Source organism: Lepisosteus platostomus, chromosome 2 (assembly GCF_059453375.1).
Source record: "Lepisosteus platostomus isolate fLepPlt1 chromosome 2, fLepPlt1.hap1, whole genome shotgun sequence".
NCBI lineage: Eukaryota > Metazoa > Chordata > Actinopteri > Semionotiformes > Lepisosteidae > Lepisosteus > Lepisosteus platostomus.
The window spans coordinates 62,087,744-62,109,899 of NC_142612.1; the positions used below are offsets into that span (position 1 = coordinate 62,087,744).

At 41.9% G+C, this 22,156-nt stretch overlaps 1 protein-coding gene across 1 annotated transcript; it reads right to left on the reverse strand.

Moving 5' to 3' along the window:
* Window positions 1-3,315: 3,315 nt before the first annotated feature.
* Window positions 3,316-21,889, reverse strand: thpo (thrombopoietin). Its single transcript, XM_088612026.1, has 5 exons — window positions 21,289-21,889; window positions 12,090-12,223; window positions 8,911-8,997; window positions 7,313-7,477; window positions 3,316-4,778 (listed from the first exon to the last, which is right to left on the reverse strand). Exons 1-5 carry the CDS (start codon window positions 21,299-21,301, stop codon window positions 4,614-4,616), a joined length of 564 nt encoding a protein of 187 aa, XP_088468152.1. The 5' UTR covers window positions 21,302-21,889; the 3' UTR covers window positions 3,316-4,613.
* Between the last annotated feature and the right edge of the window lie 267 nt (window positions 21,890-22,156).

Consider the following 22,156-nt stretch of genomic DNA (forward strand, 5'->3'; position numbering starts at 1 on the left):
GGAATCTACCATCTTGGCTTAAAACCCAAGCCCAATGGTGTAGCCTTGAGCCAAGCTGAATGACTGTTGATTGAGAAAAGCTGCAGAGTTTGGCACAGCTTGTCATGAGTGAGGCTGGCACTCACAGGGAGCGGGATACCACATGAGGGAAGTGAGCTGGCGCGATAGGCTCTGTGTGTAATTAGCCACTCCTCCGGGGCTAATTAAGAGGCTTAAAAGCTCCAGCAGGGAAGCTCCAATGGGGAGCTGGGCTGCTTAGAGGCCTGTGAGACTCTGTGGTCTACAAGGTAGCTTGAGGAAGATACAGCCTTGGCTGTAGTGAGGGCTATTACAGGTTCTGGACAGGAGGGCTGCGTAGTGGCTAGTTTGCCAAGCCCAATGGGGATTAAGTGTTAAGCTGGCTGAGCAAGGGCTGACTGCAGGCATTAGGAGCTCGAGGAGTCGGACATCACTTGGCATACTGGCGTGCATATCATGTCTCCACAGAAGAGAGCGGGGAGTGTAGATGGTACAGGCTGAGACCTGATTCTTTCCTGTGCCTTAACAGCAGCAGAGGGCCATTTGGGCATTCTCTGACAAAGGGAAAAACGCAAACTGGCCTCTGCTGAGTTAAGGACACACGTGCTTGTTATAGACAGGCAAAACTGGCCAAATAGAAGAGTTAGTACCGAGTAAAAATGAGAAAGAGGTTTGCAGTGAGTCAGAAGAGAAGGGTCAGAGACGAGTCAAGGAAGAGAGAGTGTCGAGTGTAGTGAAGAGCAAGAGGGCGTAAAAAAAAAGAGATGAACAATAAGGAAGAGGAAAGAATGTATATGAATACCCCAGTGCCTGGCAGTGATAAGTTAGCGCTAAGACCAAGTGAGATTGACAAGTAGCAATCGAACCAAGTGTATGAAAAGAGATGTGGGACATAAGGAGTCCATTCAGTCTTTCCTGAGATTAGAACAATGTGAGGGAAGAGAATATGAGATACCGGGAAGGCCTTGAAACAGGCCGCTTAACATACCATGAAGGTGGAATGTTGGAATTTGGGGATGTAAAGACTGGAGTCATACTGCTAATAAAAACCTGCACTCCCAGGCAGCCCTTACTACTGGAAGTTAAGCAATCCCTACCCAGACAACGGTCTATTGCATCAACCTCTGCAGGAAGCAGCTATGCCAGCAGCTGAGAGTGACTTCAAGCACTACCTCTGTACAAATACAATCTGATATCTTCCTAATTTATGTCTGATGTGTACAGTATACCAGATCAAAACATAGTGTGTATGACAGTATCAGATTCATGCAGAAATAATTGTTTTCTGCCATTTTCTGGAGATGTGGTGATTGCTGAGGTGAAAGCCCAGGGTTACAAGGAGCTGGAAGAGGACATGGAGGATAACTAATGGATGGGTTCAGAGGTGTTCTATTAGACCACATAATGCACAGGGAGTGAATGGACATTGTCCAGATGGTTCTCAGCAAGAGAGATGAAAGGAGAAGTCTAAGGAACCCCTCTACTCAATGTACATACCCTACTTCAGGAGGCAGAGACAGTAACTTCCGGTTAGATAGATCTAACAGAGACTGGATCACTGGATCTATCGCTGTGGCTAAGGTCACTTCAGAGGTAGAGTCCAGTCGTGCTAGTAAGGTAGCAGAGGAGGAGATTTACCCAGAGATGTTGAAAGCAGTGGACAAATGACAAATGGTGTTGGTGATGCCCTAGCTTAAGAAAGGGCACATGAGATAGTGTAGGGAAATCACACTCTTCAGCTTTCCTAGTACAACCAGACTGCTGGAGAAGAGACTCTATTAGTTGAAACTTCCATTCCATGGGAAAATGCTGATTCAATCCTAGTTAAGGAACAATAAACAAGCTCTTTGCTCTCTCACATACAGTATATTGGAACAGTCTTTGATAGTCCTTTCTACCTCTATTCTGTAAGCCAGGTGAAGGTATATGACTTACAGTAAATCCTCAAGAAGTCTTAATGGAGATTGTAGGAGTTTAGAAGTGTCATCTCTGCTATTTGCCAATAAAGGTGTCCTTCGTGCCACATCTGACGCCGACAGGCACTCAAAAGGTTTGCTGAGAAAAGTTGAGTGTATTTGGAATAAGAGTCAGAATCTCCAAATCAATAGGCATGTTCCTCTCCCAGAAAAAAGTTAATTGCTCACTCCATCTGAAGGGGGAGCAGCTACCCTCAGTGGAAAAGTAAAAGCATCTTGGGAAGTTATTCACAACTGAAGAGGGTATACAATGCCAACCTGTGGACTGGTGTGTTGTCTACAGTGTTGTGGGCACAGAATCAGCAGTGGATTAGTGGGAGTTCTGTTCCCAGATGAAGATTTTGGTTTCCACATCTCTCTTTATTCCCATCCTCTGCATCCTATGACTACAGGTACAAGCCGCAGAGATGGGTTTCCTTTGCAATGTTTTAGGGGCTTAATATCCTTCAGAAATCCAGCTACAGTATCTGAGAGAGATTTGGAGTTGAATTGTTACTCCTCCTGATTGAGATCACGTGAAGTGATTCAGACCACTGACAAGAATCCCCAGAGGCTTTCTGAGGAGCTCTGCCTGGTACGTCCCACTATGTGGAGACCCCGAGGCTGAGGCAGGATATACTGGAGGGACTATGTCTCTCAGCTTGCCTGGATAGATTGGGGAGTCACCCAGGAGCTAGAGTCTGTTTCAGAGATAAATAGGATGTCTGGTCCTCCTTACTCAGTATGCTGCAGCAGTGACCTTCACCAAGACTAGAGGACAGATGGGTAGATATTACAGCTGTATGATGGCAGGTGTTAAGAGTTTAAGGTCTGTACAGAATACAGTTAATTCCTAATTCTTCCACTTTTCTAGCATGAAGCAATGCTCTTCTGAATGGCCCCACTGCTATGCTTTTCAGCTGTACAGATCTTCTGCCTGCAAATTGTTTCTAGTATGTGGCCCTAGTTCAGGAAAGTTATGGGATGACATAATGAAGTAGTTCATTATTTATTGTTCTAAATTGGTAGTGTTGATGTACTTGTAACCAAAGCTAATATTACCAGAATGTGAAGGGCTGTTTCATTTAATCCCAGCCCCATGCAACTTTAATGGTGTTGCAATGGTTTATAGCTTTAAGAAACATGACAAAGATTACATTGAGTCCACAAGGGCAAGTGGAAAAAAGCATATGATAATAGTGTGACCATCACTGCCTTCCTCCAGCAAAATTCCACAGTCCAGCAGCTTGTTCCAAGTTAACTTTTCACTAGGTTTGTCCCCTTAAGTGTTTGTGAAGGAGTATTCACAAAGGAAATGAACATTGCGAGGTCAGTGGCAAAGTTCAGGGTGAAAGAACTTATATTTATTTAACATTCAATGCTTAAGATGTTTTGTGCAGCTCTTTTGCTGCTACACCTAGTTATACAGTATGTAATTTAATAGTGTCATGTGTTACATTTAATTTCTAAATTTCACACAATTGTACACAGTTGTAACATTTTATTAGATATATTTTACAAATATGTATGTAGGAGGGGGGAAGTGTGTGAAAACAATTCACATATTAAATAAGGCATACAAATATTTCCAAAACACATATATACATATGTACACAATATTCATGGAATCACACTTATAAAAAGCTTTACTGTATTTACAAGGCTTTCACTCCTTTTATACAACAGACTTCTTTCTGTGCTTTTCAGACAAACATGGACTGCAGGAAGCATTTTTCGCTCTTCAGATTCACTCTGCAAAGATGAGCTAAAAATCATTGATCACCGGGTGTTTTGACTTTAATTTTTGAATGTTAGTTTTGAAGTTATTTTAGCTATGAAATGAAGTAAAATGTACACTCACTGGCCAAATTATTAGCCATTCCTAGTCCAATAAACAGGCTTTCAGCAGTGGGCAATAAACAATTTTAGGAGCCCAAGATAAATTTCCATCACTGTCCATGGCCTGAGCAGTCCCCAGATCTCAGTCCTATCAAAACAAAAAAAGAGGTACATGCTAATCCTACACAGGATTTCAACTCACTGCTGAGGAAAATCCTGCTAGAAAATGGCATGAGATTGGGCTGCAGCTATTCCATATCTGTGGAACAGATCACACATCCAGAGCAAGCTGGTAGTACTGCCCATGTCGGCCCAACACATTGTTCAGTAGTCTTTCACAATATTTTGCCTAATAGGTAAATCCTATTGTGTACAGGGCGTTGCTTTGCCCTCCACACCAGTGAACCAGTTCATTTCTCCTCATATAGAGTTAAATAACAAATGCAGGCTCTTTCAGCTGTTGACAGTTTCATGCAGTCATCACCTCAGGTTAATTCTACCTTTCATTGTTTTATGCAATGTTCTTCAGAGGGACACCTCCAAATTCTATATCCCAGGCCCAGCCCAATGCCATTTTCCCTGAGCGCTGTCTGCTGCAGGTTCCTGTTGTTCTTCTAATTCACAGGCAGAGGGCGTCATTTTGTCATGAATGAAGCAAGCTAATCCTCGGTCAACTGCTCCAAGCTGTTTGCTTCTTAATCTCTGAAAAGACACGCATACAGCTGGCTTGGCGAAGGTACAGGACTGGGTCGCTGCACTCGTCCTCAGGGTCTAAGTCACACGAGCCTGAGTGTCAGCGTGTCAGTTAGGAGGATCATCTGTTCTGTCCTCGCAGATGTCCTCGGCCAGCTCTTCAACAAACCTCTCCATCTTCCCCCTGACAAGCCAGCTGTATTGTGTGAGGACGTCCTGCAGGTCCTGGGTCATCCTGATGCAAGCCCCTCCGTCCTGCTGCACTGTTTCAACCTGTGGTCAAACAAAACCATTAATATCCGTGTTACAGCACATCGTGTTGTCCAGCTCAAAGCCACTACTATGTATCCAAGTACGTTTCGGAGTTGTTCTTATTGCTAATTGTTAAGGGTTAGTTTGATGGTTGAAACCCTGCAACTATAATCCTTAGATATGCTCTGATAAGCCTGAACTACATAGTAGTTTAACCAAAAGGACTGTGGGATGTTAACTTAGTTCACTTTCAAAAGATTTAGTCGTACCCAAGACAAGGAAATGGTCTGTAACTTCAGTATAAACTTAACGGTGTTGACTCGAGTCAGACCTAGCTGAGTTGATAGAAATCACCCAGCTGTGGGTCAGCAGACTTTAAGCTTTGTTTTCTCTGTTGATTTCCACGTTGTTGGTAGAGCAAGGTCCGAGCACTGAGGAGCAGGAGGGCAAAGGGTAAGAGGAGCAAGTCTTTATGCACTTCTTATGCACTTCTTAAAGACAAGAGAGTGTAACAAGCAGGGAGAAGACACGTAAAAGTATAAAAACTGGGGTAGACAGATGATGAAAGGGAGGGGAAGCTGGGGTAAAGGGGTGGAAGAGTGCTGGCAATGGCACTGAAACACTGTAAAGCTCCCCTGTATTATCGCTGCTTGAATGTGAACATGATCAGGAGTGGAACCCACATGCAGGGCAGAGCAAGAAAGCAGCAGGTTGGAGTAGCAAACAGAAAGCACTATCCAGAGTCATGGTCAGAAACAAAGCAAAGTTTGTACCAAGTAGATCGCTGTTCAAAGCGCGAAGGGGAAAATCCGGGAGGCGAGTTAAGAACAAAACAAGGTCAAGATTTCAGAAAGCTACCCGAAGCAGAGAACTCGAGGCTGGAGACTAGGACTTTGAGGTTCGAAGCAAGACTTTAAAACACAGATCAGTAAACTGTCAAGGCAGATCTTAAATAGTCTGTTCCTTATGAGAGGAACATGGTTGCAAAGTGAGCAAAGGTGGAACGGACTTCCTGTCTGAGCCTGTAGTCACGGCAACCAGCTGATAAACAGGTGAGTAGTGGCTACGCCAGTTGCCATGGTAATGCTAGCACATTGAGCGCTGAACTCCTGAAAGTACAGTCAGTGGGTATTCACTTGTTGCTGGTAGTCTGCCAGACAGGACAGAGGCCAAAAAATCCAACAGCAAAATAACTGAAATAAATCATTTACAGTTTGGTAAAACCAATTCCTAGAGTCTCCCAGAGGAAGGCAGCACTTTGCTTACAGGCTTAATGTGATGTGTTCAGAGAGATTCTATGCTTTATCTCCCTTTTTGCTATTTATACACTTTTCTGCACATTTTTTTAAATCTCAGCTGGTAGAAAAAAATACTTGGCAACAGGTTGATTCAGACTACTGGTATGTTCTGTTTTAGTTATTTTGTTGTGAATTCTACCGGAAAAGGTGGTGCCAAATATTTCTTTATAATCGAAGGCACTGAGACACTGATGCTTTCATTATGCAAAAGTGAGCATATTCTTGCTCACTGTTGCCATAGACTCTCTGATTATAAAGACGCTGTGATAAGTGCTTGTTTTCTCTGTGTGTGCGACTGCACTGGTGACTTCAGGTCCTCTCTGTCTGTTGTCTGCGAGCGAGCATCCTGTTATGCTGCTGTCAAGCAGGAACAGCCAAGTGTGGTCAGGAGATAAGAAAGGGATCCTTGCAGGGTCACAGCTGGAATAGTGGAACAGGAAGTGGGGTACTCCACAGCAATGGGCCCATGGCTCTGTGGATACAGCAGTGTGTGTAGAGCTACACAGCAGAGGGAATGTGTACTGTATTTCAGGGCTCCAATGTGTTTGAGGGTACCAGTGTATTTGAGTCTGGCAGCATGTTTATGATTGTTCCAGTGTGTAAATGAGTGTGACAGGTTTTCTTTGTATTTTTGAGTGCGACAGTGTGTATGACAGTGTAACAGTGTGTACGACAGTGTGACAGTTTGATAGTGTGGGTCAGTGTGACAGTGTGTATGACAGTGTGACAGTATGTACGACAGTGTAACAGTGTGGGTCAGTGTGACAGTGTGTATGACAGTGTAACAGTGTGTGGGTCAGTGTAACAGTGTGTCGGTCAGTGTGACAGTGTGTATGACAGAGTGACAGTGTGTATGACAGTATAACAGTGTGTGGGTCAGTGTGCCAGTGTGTAGGTCAGTGTGACAGTGTGTGGGTCAGTGTAACAGTGCGTATGACAGTGTGACAGTGTGTGGGTCAGTGTAACAGTGTGTGGGTCAGTGTGACAGTGTGTATGACTGTGTAACAGTGTGTAGGTCAGTGTGACAGTGTGTATAACAGTGTAACAGTGTGGGTCAGTGCAATAATGTGTGAGTCAGTGTGACAGTGTTGATGTGCTTGTGAGTGTGGGTGAGATTGAGAGTAGGGTGAGGGTGAGATTGAGAGTGCATGTACTGGCGCACTGGTTTTGCCTTGGTGTCGCCGGCATGAGGACTCAGGGCGCAGAGTGGCAATGAAGGAGGCATGCGTATCGAGACGAGTGATTTTGAGCCCTCACCGGCACCTGCAGAGTTTTCAGGATAAGGAGGTGGTTGGTGATGCTGTGAGAGAGCCTCTGCAGCAGGGAGGACAGGCAGTCAGACTGGGTGTCATTCTGCGCCTTCCTCATGGCCTCTAACAGCACGGCCAGCGCAGAAACAATCTCGCTCCTCTTCACCTGCTTCTGCAAGCACAAACAACACACACCAGATTAACCCCCATGAGGAGTCTGGGTATTTCTCAAACAGTTACTTATTTCTGCTTCTGGGGCCCAATGACTTTACCCTGGCTGAACAGACCAACAAAAATCCTGAGATTTTTCCTGTCCTGTGGCAATGTGACAGTTTATGGGGGTAGTATGGTGGTTCTAGCTGAAGAAACTAATAGTAGAATTACATTTAAATAATTGCTCCTTGTAATAGGTGCTGAGTTATTACTATTTTTATAAGGTGGTAATAGTAGGGTATATGGCCAAATTATACCTGGGTCTTTTATTATGTCTTAAACCAAACCAAAAAAATGTTTGAAAGCACATCATCTCTTCAGAGGAGAAAGAGAGGGTGATTTGATTCACCACCACAATGTTGTTTTAATTTATTCGCTTTTTTTTTTGTACTGTGTCCTTTTACTTTTCAAATCTTAAAGGTCCAGTGCATAAACAGTCAGTTTTGTTCCAGCTCTGTATGTCTGGTGAGAATTTAGAGACTATATGAGATTTTAAGTGTAAGGCGATAAGCCTGGCTTTCCCCAGTACAATCAAGAGGATACAGATTCATAGGTCAGAGATTTGGTGTAAAGGGTTTGCCTGGACTGTGGAGGTTGGGTGGAAGTAGGAGGTCTGGACTGGGGCCATTCAGACTCTAGACGGAGAGAGGACTGAGCCTCTGTCCATTCCTGTTCCTCTATTCCTCTATCCAATGAAGAATAAGGAAAAATAAAAATGATGCACATGCTAAAACATGGAGTACTTTTATTTTAGAACTTTAAAGAGAATTTTCATTAAACTTATATTTCAATTGATGCGTATTGACAGAGGGCTGCTCTGCCCAAATCTTTAACAACGGATGTGTGAAACAAAACCAGCCATGTTTTGCTGCTGTACACCTTTAACCTTAGACCTATGATGGTACCCGTTCCCCCTCATTATAAAAACCCACCTTTCTTTGTCTCCTTGTGTCTTCTGTATTTCAAACACTGGCGATCAGATTCTGTGAATTGTTAAATGATTTAGTGTTCTGGGTACGTGACACTGATACAGTATATCTGAAGATGAAGATAAGTGACGCTCATTTTTCACGGTAGAGCCAAAGCAGTGGAGTATTGTTATGCCATTATTGAACCAAACGGGGATCATCAATTTGGTTTGGCACATTGCACCAAATATTGACCCAGAAAACAGTTAAAACATTCAATCTCTCATTATACCACCTTTAAACTATGGGAAGATCTCGTTTGAATTTTTGTCTCCTTCTAGAATTCATTGCTATTCAGAGCCTATTGATTTGGAATAAGGCAAGTCTGTGTAGGGCAGGAAGACTGAATTATTTCAGTGTTGTCAGCTCTGACGCCCTTTCTCCACAATGCCTTGCCTAGTTCTGGGGAGCTCATAGAACTTACTGTTTTCTTCTTCCAGGCTTCCATGTTGAGTCCCACAAAAGGCAGGCAGACCTGACTGGGCAGGAGAGCCGAGCCACTGCATCCACTCTGCGTAAACGACACACCAGCAGAGAATCAGCACACCAGCCGAACCAGCCGACACAGATATAGTGTAAGAAAAAAAGCAAAAGGCACTTGTATATGGTACATTTTTACTGTTTTTATTAAATTAATTATTTTTTTTCAGTTTCCTGATTAATATGTGACCCAAATATGCAGATTCTTTCCCTAAAGTAGTATTGGTCAGTGATTCACATGCTAAATTTGAAGAAGTTAATCATTCATTTTATTTCATGGTCCACACAGTATGTGAAACCCTGTGAGCACATTGGGTCAGTGGTTAGCATTGCTGCCTCTCAGTGCTGGGGCTTGGGTCCAATTCTTCAGGTATTATCTGTGTGGAGTTTTGTATGTTCTCTCTGTGTTTGTGTGGGTTTAGTTTAGTTTAGGTTAATTGGCTTCTGAGAAAATTGTCCCTGATGCTAGTGTGGGTGTGTTTGTGTCTGTGGTCCTGCCAGGACTGGCATCTTGTCTAGGGTGTATCCTGCCTTGTGTCCAATGTGTGAGGTAGTCTCTGGCTCCTCTGTGACCCTGCACTGGATTAAGCAGTCAAAAAATGGATGGATGTATGAAACTCCCATTGTCTTTCAGGATCTAGATTCCTACAGACAGACCACTCACACTAACAGACATTTGCCTACATTCTCTTATCCACTTCCATTCTTACAGATGAATACTTGGCCCTGTCCTCAGCTCCAACAACAAGGGCAACGGTGAGACCTACACAGGTGTCAGTCCAAGAGACACATGTGGTGGTACTAAGATGGCGTGCTGGCATACTATGCACAAATAAGGCTGTATTGACCCTTGTTAGCACACAGTGGGAAACCCCAAGTGTATTCCATCAACCACGGGAAACTGTCAAAAACTACAGTGAAGACCTAGAAAGTAAATAAGAGGTAGTAGACATTGCTACAGTACGTGAATTAGAAACTCGAACATTGAGTAATGATCAAGTTAAGGCATTACCAAAGGGCCAGTTATGGTTTCCTAGGAATTGACTCAAAAAGAACTGATCAAGAAGAGCTTTTAACAGATTTAGTATCTCCCTCAGAAACAGTCCCTTGCTTTCTGATGTAACTAGGTAATGATTCATAAAGACAAATATCCTGCACCATGTAAAGACAAAGCTCTTTCTCACCAATTCAAGATGAGTTGAAGAAAAAAGTCCAGCATCACATTAGCAATATTGGATGATGTTCTGTGGTTTCAAAGAAAGCAAATATACAGAAGTACCACTTTGTTCAATCAATGAGGCCTAGTACACTTCATACTGTGAAATATGATCACTGATTAATATATCAATCTACACCTAGAAAGTAACATATGTTTCAGTATTTGTGGAGGAATATAGCAGACCCGTAGATCTTTATATAGCAGTAGAGGGCTATCCAGTTAATTGGATCGACTGATCTGATTAGAAAGTAACTAGACCGTGACCTTTGAACTCCCCTTAGGGTCAAATGCAAGATTGCCATTAAATACTTAGAGAGTGCAGATAGTTACTATATGGCATAAGAACCCATAAACACGCTCTCTGCGTATTTATTTTATGAAGCCTGCAAAGGGACAGTATTAAAAACATTTTCAGATGCAGGGTATTTAGGTATTTATTCTTGAACAAAGACTAAAGGAGACCATGTGTGGGCTTGATTCCAATACTCAAAGGTAATGATGCATTGATGCAAAATGACAATACAATGGACTTCTACAAGATTAACAGTGAAAAATGAACCAGAGAAAACAGGAGGGGACTATTTAAAGGCACTATTATAGACTATTGTTTGTCATCATTCGTGAGTTCTTAGAATATTTCACATAGAAACCGACCAATAACTGTGCCAGACTGGATTACAAAGGCCATTATAAGACTAATGCAAACCAGTAAGGGTGTTTCCAGATGAGCCAGTCTTGAGCCAACTGCTAGTCAATTCAGACGGCCATTGCTGGAATCATCCAAAATGCAGATGATGCCTCTCCACCCTTGGCAGGAAGTTAAACTGATTCAGTCAAATAGGCCCACCAGCCGTGTCTCAGTAGTGGTCTGCTGGTATGTCAACACTGGCTCCGTATTGCCCCATTCCAGACTTGTTGACAGGGAAATTGACAAATGTTAAACTAAGCCATGTGTTTTTTCAATACAGTATTAAAACTTTAGAATTGGTTTTCATTCTTACTGGGTAGTTCAGTGTAATAATCTCCATTGATTTATTTCAGTGACAAGTAGGCAGAACAATTTTAGAATTTAGCTCAAATAGAGAAATAAGCATCTTACATAACTGGTAAGTTTTAAGCTTAAAATATCTGAAACATTGTTATTTACTCATTGTATTCTGTTAATATATACTATTCATTAAACTATACTTCCTTATTAAGCACAAATCCATTTTCCAGGTCTAGGGTGGCAGGGGAGCTGAATCCTATCTTGCAATGGGCACAATGCAGGCTACACTCTAGACAGGAGGTATCCTGCCCATTGCAGAGTGGACACACAGACACACACAGCAGGGCCAATTTTCCCAGAAGCCTAACCTACCAGTAAGTCTGTGGAGAAACCAGAGCACCCAGCAAAAACGCACACAAACAAGAGAGAACACACAAACAGCACCCCAGGTCTGGAACTGAACCAGGGGCCCAGAGCTGGGAAACAGCAGTGCTAACCACTGCACCACCATGCCACCCACCTTATCAATCATATCGGGACACTTATTCAGTACCAATTCTTTCCAGGACATAGTAAAACATCTGGCTCAATTGACCGAGCTCAGGCAGGGGATGCCAAAATTTATGTTGGATTTTTAAGCAGGTCCAATTTGCTATATTCCAACTGAGATATTTTTCTATTACTTTTTTGGTTTACCTCAAGCAGAACTATAGAATTACTATTCCTTTAACCTCCTACTGCAACATGCCTGTACCTATGTTAGTATTATGTTAAACTATGATTCCCGTTCCAGCAAAACACATTGTACCTCAAGGTGGCTGTTGTCTAAGAGCAGAAAATTAAAACAAAATGACCAATTGGCAGATAACAGACATCTCAGCTCACAGCACTGACGGACCCAGTGTGCCCTCCTTACCATATCCCTTCTGATGTCGTTCAGCTTCTGAAACAGCTGCTGTCGTGCCTGATCGCTGCACACAAAGTTAATGGGGCTGGTCTGTATGTCTCGCACTTCGACAGCAATCACACAGAGTAACGGGAGCAGGAATCCTGCGGGAAAACAGAACCACTCAGTGTTCAGAAGTCAAAAAGCAAAACCCCTTGCATAGACACTCCAGAAAACTGTTGAAGACCCTGACATGGGATGTGGATTTGTGTGGATGTGGATTGACAGCAGGCCTTTCCTTCAGAATCCCTGGGCACTGAAACTTGTATGTAATTAGGTGTCTGAGTGCTTTTGTTCTGCTGGAAATGTTATTGGAAAATAAAGCCCTTCAATGAATACTCAGTGAATAATGACTGGTAATTGTTGCAATGAAGACTAATTGAGTCAGCAATAATTGAGCTACTGGGCCCCTAAATTGTGGAATGACCTCCCAAAACATTTAAGAGATGTCCCTATGGTCTCATTAAATCAAGGCTCAAGAACTGATTCTTTAGTCTGTTTTTCTTAGCCTAAAATTTAATAGGGTTATTGATGTTCAGAGCTTTGTGCCTGTAAGCACGAGGCTTGTTATCTGTCACTGACACAAGAACTGAAATTGTGATTTATCTAAACCACAGGGTCTGTTTTTCTAAAGTTCTTAAAAACTTTCACTGAGTAGAATCATATTTTATTGCAAAAAGTTTCTTCATTTTTTTTCTACGGACGATGACAACTTTTGAAAGAATATAAAATAGGGGGAAAGGTTTCAAAGAAAGGTACTTAACATTCAATTAACAGGTGTATAACGGACTTTCAACTCGCCTTGCTTATTTGGTTATAATAGGTTTCTTAATCCACAGACTTCAGTTTGAAACAGTATGGGGAGGCCTTTTGGAAATACTAAATGAAGTTAGTAAGTTATACAGCAGGTAATGCAGCAGGGAGTGTATAAAAGCCAGGTGGCAATCTTCTCACTATTAAAAATGTAAAGATCAAGGCGCTATTAAGACAAAATGTAAATCACTGCAATTTTATCGAGCAGTTTTGTCTTGTGAGACGTTTTCAATCAATCATATTAAGACAAGAAACAACAAAGACTGTAGTGTATGCTCGGTTTAAGCAATAGATGGATTTAAATTTGTCATAGATAAATCAACTGCCCTGTCATCACACAGAGAACTGTTCTAACACCCAGTGAAGTGTCCTATTACTGCCCAATGAACTACTCTGTCATCACCCAGTGACCTGTCCTGTTTGCCCAGTGAGCAGTCCTGTCATCACTCGGTGAACTGTCCTGTTATCACTCTTTGTAAACCTTACAGCTTTACTCAAAGTTAGGATACTCCAACATATAGCAAATTGTTCTTATGTGACTCATGAGTTTCAAACCATGCGTAAACCCTCCTTTTCCTAACTAAAGGCTAAAACGACATGGTTACATTCTGACTTTCCTTTATCCAAATGTAGGCTTTGTTCACATGCAGTCCTGTTCAGATACAACTAGGAACATATGAGTTATTATTTTATATGATGGTTATAGCTTTGACTGCCGGTTCACTGTAAAGCTGCTGCCTGAGGTTCTGTACTGACGGCCACTGCCATGTTTGACTAACTCATAACAGGTCAGGCTTCCAGCGCGGCTGTTTTGATTCCATCAGTCACACAGAAATACGCCTGTGACCTTCAGTTTTTTCTTGACAGCGTGGGAGGAGGTGAACTGCACTTTTGCTTCTGTGCATCGGTACAAAGTTTTCCACGTCCAGCTAAAATCCTTATTTAAAATCCAAACTTGAATATGCCATGGACAATTCTCTTTCCCACACCTGCTTTAGGAACATGGCTCATTCACTACAGATGGTAAAGTTTCCATATTAGCAGCTGGTAGGAGGCCACAGTACACGAAACAACACAGGATTTGGAATTAGCTGAGGTGAGCGAGCAAGAGTTACACTGTTGCTGGTCAGCAAAAACATCTGTGAAACTGCAGCCCATGTGTAGGGTTTCTCTTTTCATTTTGGTTAACAAAAATAGATATTGATGACTCGGATGGATTTAATGCCTGATGTACAGGTTCACAGCTAGTTCTCCTGAACAACCAGTTTTTCCTTTCCTTTTTTGAAAGCAGCTGAGGCATGTAGTGGAAACACAAGGGCTCTGATCTCCTAGTGTGGAATAGAAATTTGACCTTTAAAACTAAAAAAGTAAGAGGAGACTCTAGAGGCAAGTAAAGGGTTTCAGAATTGTAACCACAAGTTTTTCCCTGTTTTTGTTATACGGAGTGTCAGGCTGGGTTATATGTTTTTATTTTCCTCTTCTGTATATGGTATGGGCCAAAGGAAGCACCAGTAAGCAAAGATTCTCCTACTTTTTGTGTAACAGGCTGTCAGCTACTACTTGCCTGAGAGGCCTCAGCTGCCAGTTACGACCCTGATAAGTGATAAGTGGCAGCTGCTGGTTTCTCAATATAAATATACTGCTCTCTTTAGTAGTTGTGTGAGGATCAAGCTACTAGAAGGATGCACATTGGGTCTTTATGGGAGAGCCCACAGTGGTGAATGCTGACCACTTTGGAAGATAACAGACTCACTGGAAGATAGCTCTGATGAGTCAGAAGAAAAGGAAGACAAACAAACCTGCTAAAAAGGCACAAACTTCCAGATTCAGAGACAGCTTCTTCCCACAAGATGTCAGTTTACTGAACTCTACCACGACCACTGGCTCACACTGATGTTTTAAGTTGTATGTTATTTAACTTGTTGTCGAAGCCGCTGCTGTTCTGTTGATGTTTTTGGTGATTTCTTTGATGTCTTTGTATTGAGGCATTCATACATTTCATTGAACTTGTTTATATGACAATAAACTAAACTGGACCGAACTGAAGTAAAAGAAGCCTTGTGGAGGAACAGCTCAAGAAAGACATTTTAGTTTACAATTTTAGTTTATAACTATGAAAGGGCACCATAGCACAGATTCTTTGACTAAGCCCAATGTATGCTGTACCCCCTCACATTCCGATCTTTCAAACCTAAAGGATTCAATTTTAACTAACCATTCACGTTACCCGAGGAGCAGAATAACATTTTAACAAGACAGGGTGGAACAGGGCAGGATGTGTTATTAAAGAATCTAAAATACTTAACATACTTAACACACTTCAAATCAGTTATTATACACTTCCTGCCATTCTGCCTTGTGTTTAAATTCCTCAATGCATTTACCACATGATAAAGATCTCACACTGCAGAAGCTGGGTTAAACCTAGTTCACTAATTCATTCTAGTCAGTAGATGTAAAGGTACCAGCAGTTTATCAGTTGCTTCCTAGGAACGGTGTAACAAAGCATAGCTCCTACTGTAGGTATTTGAGTTCTATATTATGCAATATTTCATAAACATGTTTATCTTTTGGAAATGACTTGAAAAATGTGAGATTGTTCTTTTACATCATATTATGTAATTACTGGAAAGCTAGAAAACATGCTTTGATCTGATTTTAAGATCTCTGAATAGCATGGTTATATATACAGTACTGATGCACAGTGAAAACAGATACTGTACATACTGTAGTTCAGAACCCAAAGCACTGCTCCACACTTCTGCTAGACACGTTTGGGCTGTGACAATGCCAGCACGAAGACAAGGAATAGGAGAAGACAAGGATAGCGTGATTTCCCCATAACTATCACTGCTAGTATGTCACCTGTTTTTGTAAAATAAAATACGTTTTAAGTGAACTGTCTTTCAAAGCCCCTCCATGATCCTAGCTCTTTTTTCCCCCTCTCAGCGAAGGATGCCAATCCTCTTCCTAGATTATAATAATAATAATAATAATAATAATAATTGTTTACACTTATATAGCGCCTTTCTGGACACTCCACTCAAAGCGCTTTACAGGTAATGGGGACTCCCCTCCACCACCACCAATGTGCAGCATCCACCTGGATGATGCGACGGCAGCCATAGTGCGCCAGAACGCTCACCACACATCAGCGATCAGTGGGGAGGAGAGCAGAGTAATGTAGCCAATTCATAGAGGGGGATTATTAGGAGGCCATGATTGGTAAGGGCCAATTGGAAATTTGGCCAGGACACCGGGGTTACACCCCTACTCTTTTCGAGAAGCGCCCTGGGATTTTTAATGACCACAGAGAGTCAGGACCTCGGTTTTACGTCTCATCCGAAGGACGGCGCCTGTTTACAGTATAGTGTCCCCATCACTATACTGGGGCATTAGGACCCACATGGACCGCAGGGTGAGCGCCCCCTGCTGGCCCCACTTACACCTCTTCCAGCAGCAACCTTAGTTTTTTTTCCCAGGAGGTCTCTCATCCAGGTACTGACCAGGCTCAGACCTGCTTAGCTTCAGTGGGTTGCCAGTTGTGAGTTGCAGGGTGATATGGCTGCTGGATTGCTCTTCACTTTGTCCTACTCACAAATCCCTAGATCACTGTATTCACTAGAATATAGAAATGCAACCCAATTAACTCAGGGTCACCTAAAACTTCATGTTTACTGGTCACTGTTCTTTTAAACCAGGAACCAGCATAGACATTAGCAGTTACTCTTCACAACCAGTAACACAACTCGACACTATTCCAGCTGGTCCTTTTTGCCAACAGATACATCTTTTACCAACACAGCAGTCAGTTTGTTGTTCTCTCTCACATCTATGAGACAAAGAGCCTGGTGATGAGGCCCAGGGAGTGCACGGGACTTAACCTGTACCACCTAAACTCCTCTCCTAGCTGTGGGAGAAGATAAGATACTACCTTGCTAAACAATGTCTTACAACTCAACATATTAATTCCTCCAGTCAGCTCCATGACATCAACAGCACACTTCAACACCTGAACCTGAACAACAAACCACACCCTGGGAACATAAGACACTACTACATTTCCCCCTCAATTATACTGCACTGATCAAATGAGCTGACATGTACATACATGTCTTTTGATCATGCTATAGATCCAGGTATTCATAATTGTCATTGAAAGATTAAAATTACATTGGGGGTTTGTATTAGAGTTTTATTACTAACATCTAATTAATCTACAGCAGAGTATGGTTGTCACATTTATGTCACTAAATTAACACATTTTAAACAGATTTTGCATTCAATTCATTGACATTATGTATATAATTTAGGCTGTTGCCAATTTTGTATTAAATTATTTTATTTACAATAGAAACAGTCTCATGCCCGATAAAAGACCTTAAGAGTCAGTGGTGACATGAACATGGCCTGAGAACACATAGCTGCAGAAAAGGACTCAATTGCACATTCACGTATAGTACTTTCACCACATCTTCATAGGGTCATCGCTGCATTTAGAATCACATGATGTCCCTTGGCCAGTGAGCCATTCCTTCACTTTCTGCTGATCATGGATTCCATTACTGAAATTCCTCGTTTAAGGATCATTCTTCTTTTGGCCAACCAGATGAAAATCTGATAATGCAAGACCAGGAACAGACCAGCTTTTCACCCTTTCAACAGTCACGTGCACTGTTTTCAGGAAGAATCTCATGAATCACATGAAGACAGCACAAAACATGACAGGAATCTCCAGCTCTGTTCCCAGAGAGCCTGGTGGCATTGGGTTTTAGATGTAACCTAGGTTTTAAAAATCTGGAACCATTTTTAATGTGATTAATTAAAATGGAGATTTGAAAACTAAGTAATCTAGAAATCATTTCGCTTTTAGGAATCCACGATTTAGGGAAACCTACAAGACTAACTAGGTAGGTGTCACGGATGTCGGAAGGGACGAACCGTGGAATGGCAGGAGAGCGAAAAAGACCCTATCCATAGCGGCGAGACGGGGGTTAGCCCGGGCTCAGCTGTTCAGGAAATGCCGTATAGAAACCTATGCCCTCAGGCCATGGACAGGAGCGACCTGGTGCTAGGCGGGTCTCAGGACATCCGAACCTCAATGGTGAGTGAGGAGCAGAAACTGGTAGTAAATAGGCTACACAACAAGACACAGCAGAAAGACATGAATAATCACAGGGAATTAGGAACAGGACAGCAGTAAAGCGCCCTCTAGGTGTACTGGGCGTGACAGTAGGAGTTCCCCAGGTGTTTTTGTTCTCTAGTGTGATTGCCTTAGCTACGCTGAGAAAAGAGGACCTTATGGGACACACATGACAACATGTCCAAATCGGCCCACCCAACAGAGCTGATGGAAGATCATAGTTTTGATGCTTGTGGTGCCTGCTTGGTGAATGCACTGATGCTGGTCCATCCCTCCTCCCACCTAAGATGTAAAACTTTGTGCAAATGGCATTGGTAATGCAATTTCCAGACCTCTAAATTGTATTGTGTGTGCCGTCCATGTTTCAGCCTCATGCAGGAAGGAAGGATGTCTATAGAGCAGACCATCAGTTTGGGTTTACTTTTGATGTCCATTTCCTCCAAACGCCAGGCTCCTCAGGTGGCAAAAGGCTACAGATTTCAGGCAATGCTGGATTTTTTTGCCAATATCAACCTTCAATGACAGATAGCTCCTGAGGTATGGAAAATGCTCTCATACTTTAGACAACCATTATGAATCTGAATAGTTGGCATTTGTAGTTTGCTGATAAATAGTAAATCCCATCTTTTCCTAAGTCTCAATAAAAATGATGGCAATTGTATGGAGATGCAGATTTAAATCCAGGTAAAGGTCCACTTCTTGTCTTCTGTCAAAGCACATTCTGCAGTCTCATTAGCATACTGGAGTTCAATGGCTACATTCAGGGTGGTTTTACTTTTGGAGCTGAGTCATAGGAGATTGAATAATTTAACATCCATTTGACGAGAAAACTGAATTCAGGCACAGGGCTTGTCTGCAATCTAATAGACCATGGCAATCAGAAACATTAAAAGTAGAACTGTAGAATATCTTTTTTGACTCCTATCCAGACTTCAAAGGACTCTATAAAAGATCCATTAGTGAAAATTACTGCATGGATGTCAACGAAGCTGGTGAATAATGCAAATACATTTTGAATGACATGCGCATTTCAGAGGATCTTCCAGAGTGCATCATGATCCATCATGAGAAGTCTTGTAATGATCTTGTCCAGGATGGGACAGGAGAGAGACCCTTTTCTTTTTAGAAACCTCTCAGGTCAATTAGCTACAAGCAGACAATTGAGCTACCTGGGATGAACAACCGCCTTCTATGTTTTACTGGTACAACATTGCCAATGCATCTAATAATTATAGCCTGCCACTTCTTAATGATCAACTTCATTGTGCTCAAGAGGATATCCAGTTTTTCAAATTTTCATACATTTTTCCTGATCTCTGCTTTCCTACAACTTTATCCCTGAGTTGCTTTGAAAGCTTCAAGGTCTTAATGGTGGAATCTTTGCTTAAAATTAATTCAATTCAATTTTATTGCACACAGAGACCACTCAACTCATCAATAAAGGCTCACTGATGCAATTTTGTGCACAAAAATCTTACCACAGCAAAGGGTTTGAAAACTTATGTAATCATGACTCTAACTTTATTGTTTTATATAAACTATTTCTTTGTTCTGTTTTGTTTTGGGTTTTTTTTGCTGTGAACACGTGAAGTAGGTTGTGTATGTAAGAAATGAAAATAATAATAAATTATGTAGCGTACTTTAAAGGGTATGTCACAGAGTAGCATTAGTTAAAAGTGTAATGTATGTTTTAGGTTTTCAGGAAAGTAGTTGGAATGCTTGAAATATGTAGGTTGTTTTAGTAGTTAAAATACCATGCTCTTTAACTTCAATGTGCCTCTGCAGAAAGTTCCAGGGATTCTTGTCTGGAGAACACAAAGGCTAGCTGTTACCCAAGTGTCCTGTTAAACAACTGGAAATCACTAGCGCATACAGTATGCAACCTGCCCCATTCTTTTCCCTGAGGAATTACATTCATTTGGGAAGCAGTCGGTAATGGTATGAATGTTCGGACAGTTTTCATTAGGAGGTGCAGATCTAGGGAAACAAAAGGTGTCTGTCTCTTGCTCCCCATTCCAAGCCCCACTGTGCCTGGCATTGAGAAAATCTGTTCTTTTGATTATATGAGTCTTTTCTTCTTTGATCTACTTTATTAAACAAAAAAGGTTTGCAGTTTCAGTCAGTGTTTGGGGCTACCTCACTCACAATAATGTTTAAATCAATCCTACTTGTTTGCTCTTTGGGGTAAAGGACTCTGTCTGTTCAGTAACTGGAGTGAAAGGATTCCATAGAGGCAACCACAAGTGCAATCCCCAGTGTGAATCCTTCTAGTCACAAGCCCCCAATCTCCTCTTTCACTCATTTTCTCTTTTTACTTGTCTTGATTTCTTAACTAGTGATTGTGGCTTGCTTGTCCAGTCCCTCTTATGTGGCTACTGGAGTGCTCTGGGAAGAGCCTGACTGGATGACAGTGCAGAACAGTGCAGCCTTACATACTGTATAAGAGGAGAGTCACTTCTTCAACTACTGCTGCAGGCATCTGAGCGACATGTGGACCTTGTTCTGCACAGCAAGTCAGGAAGCAGAGAGAAACTGCTTCACCAGCAGAAGTAAGGGAAAACTTAAGGGGCTTTAGGGAATCAGAATGCACAAACCCACGTGCAGTTCTATGTACCCATGCCCTTATGAAAAAAAATTAAAAACATCCTCTGCAGCATTTTCTTTTGATCTTCCTGTCCTTGATGCATTGCAGTGAAATTGTTCAGGTGACTCTATAACTTTGACCTATGTGTGTGCATCTATATAGTTCAAGGGTATTATCATCTTTTTTTTAATTTAATGCAGTTTACTTATTTAAAAAAAATGTTGTGTTTTAAACTGTGTCTAGATGTCGATGTCACCTTTTCAGCGCTTACTATATACTGATTCAATTTAGCCAGCAATATTAAAGAATAACCAATATTCATCCGAGATCCCGTTATTAAGATTTTTTCGGAACTGTTCTTATTATTACACTGTTAACCAATGCAGTGTGCTTACATTAACCACCGCCACCTCGCGCCGGTCTCGCCTAAATCCTGCGTGTGAAACCATTCCTGCGTGCTTTCACTTTCAGCTCCTTCATTGCTGTAATTACACTTTACTATAAATCATCACATTACTTGTAGAAATCCGTGTGACTCAAGGGACTTCGGGTATTATGTACTAGCCTACTTTTACCCCGAGAAACTATAGAAAGTAATAGCGGAGAAGCAAAAGAGGTCCGGTACTCACTGCTTAACTCCATAACCCGTCCTCTCGCGCAAGGGGTATGCTCACAGTGGCTTGGTGCCCATCTTCTCCTCGATTGTCGTCCATTTAAACCTCCGGGGACGCGTAAAAAGAAATCCAGTCCAGAGTGCTGAGCGCGATTCGTCCAGACTTGCCTGTATCTTGTATCTGATGTTTTTCACCGGCTGGTCATCCTCGTCATTGACGTGTCTGCTGCCTTTCTTGAGATTGTTAACGAAGAGGAAAAGGACGCAGCGATCTTATCGATGCGCAAATTAAGCCTCAACTTTCCTGTTGTGTGACATTCCCTCGTAGCTCCGAGACCTACCTGCACTGACGACCGGAGGTGTGATGATAATGAAAATCATTGTTTTATGAGTGGCAGGCGAGTAGCTGACTTTTAATTCATTGGCCTAAATAAAGAACTGCAGGCTACAGCAGCTCATGGATCCGATTTCACTTGTTGGAGAGGAAAAAAAACGGACTTTTTTCCCAGGTTAATATTTTACTTTTTAAACCTGTAAACGTGCGTTTTAAAGTAGGATTAATCGATCGAGTGGAGGTGTTCTGTCCAAACCTCTTTGCTGATTGGGGTACACAGGGAGCTATGGCCGGCCCTTTTTTATATATTAGCATTTGACAAGTAGTATATCCCGTTCAATCTGTTTAATCACGCCCACGACTATATTCTGGCTCTATTTAAGCTTTGACTAACAATTAAAAAAATATTAGTGAAACTGTATTTCAGGTTAAACTGACATATGTATATAACTTAAGGAAAACACAAAAATAAAATTAAAAAAATAGTTCACCACCTTACTGTCCAAAACTGATATTCGTTTTCCTTTTGTTGGTCCAAGAGTTTTAAGAC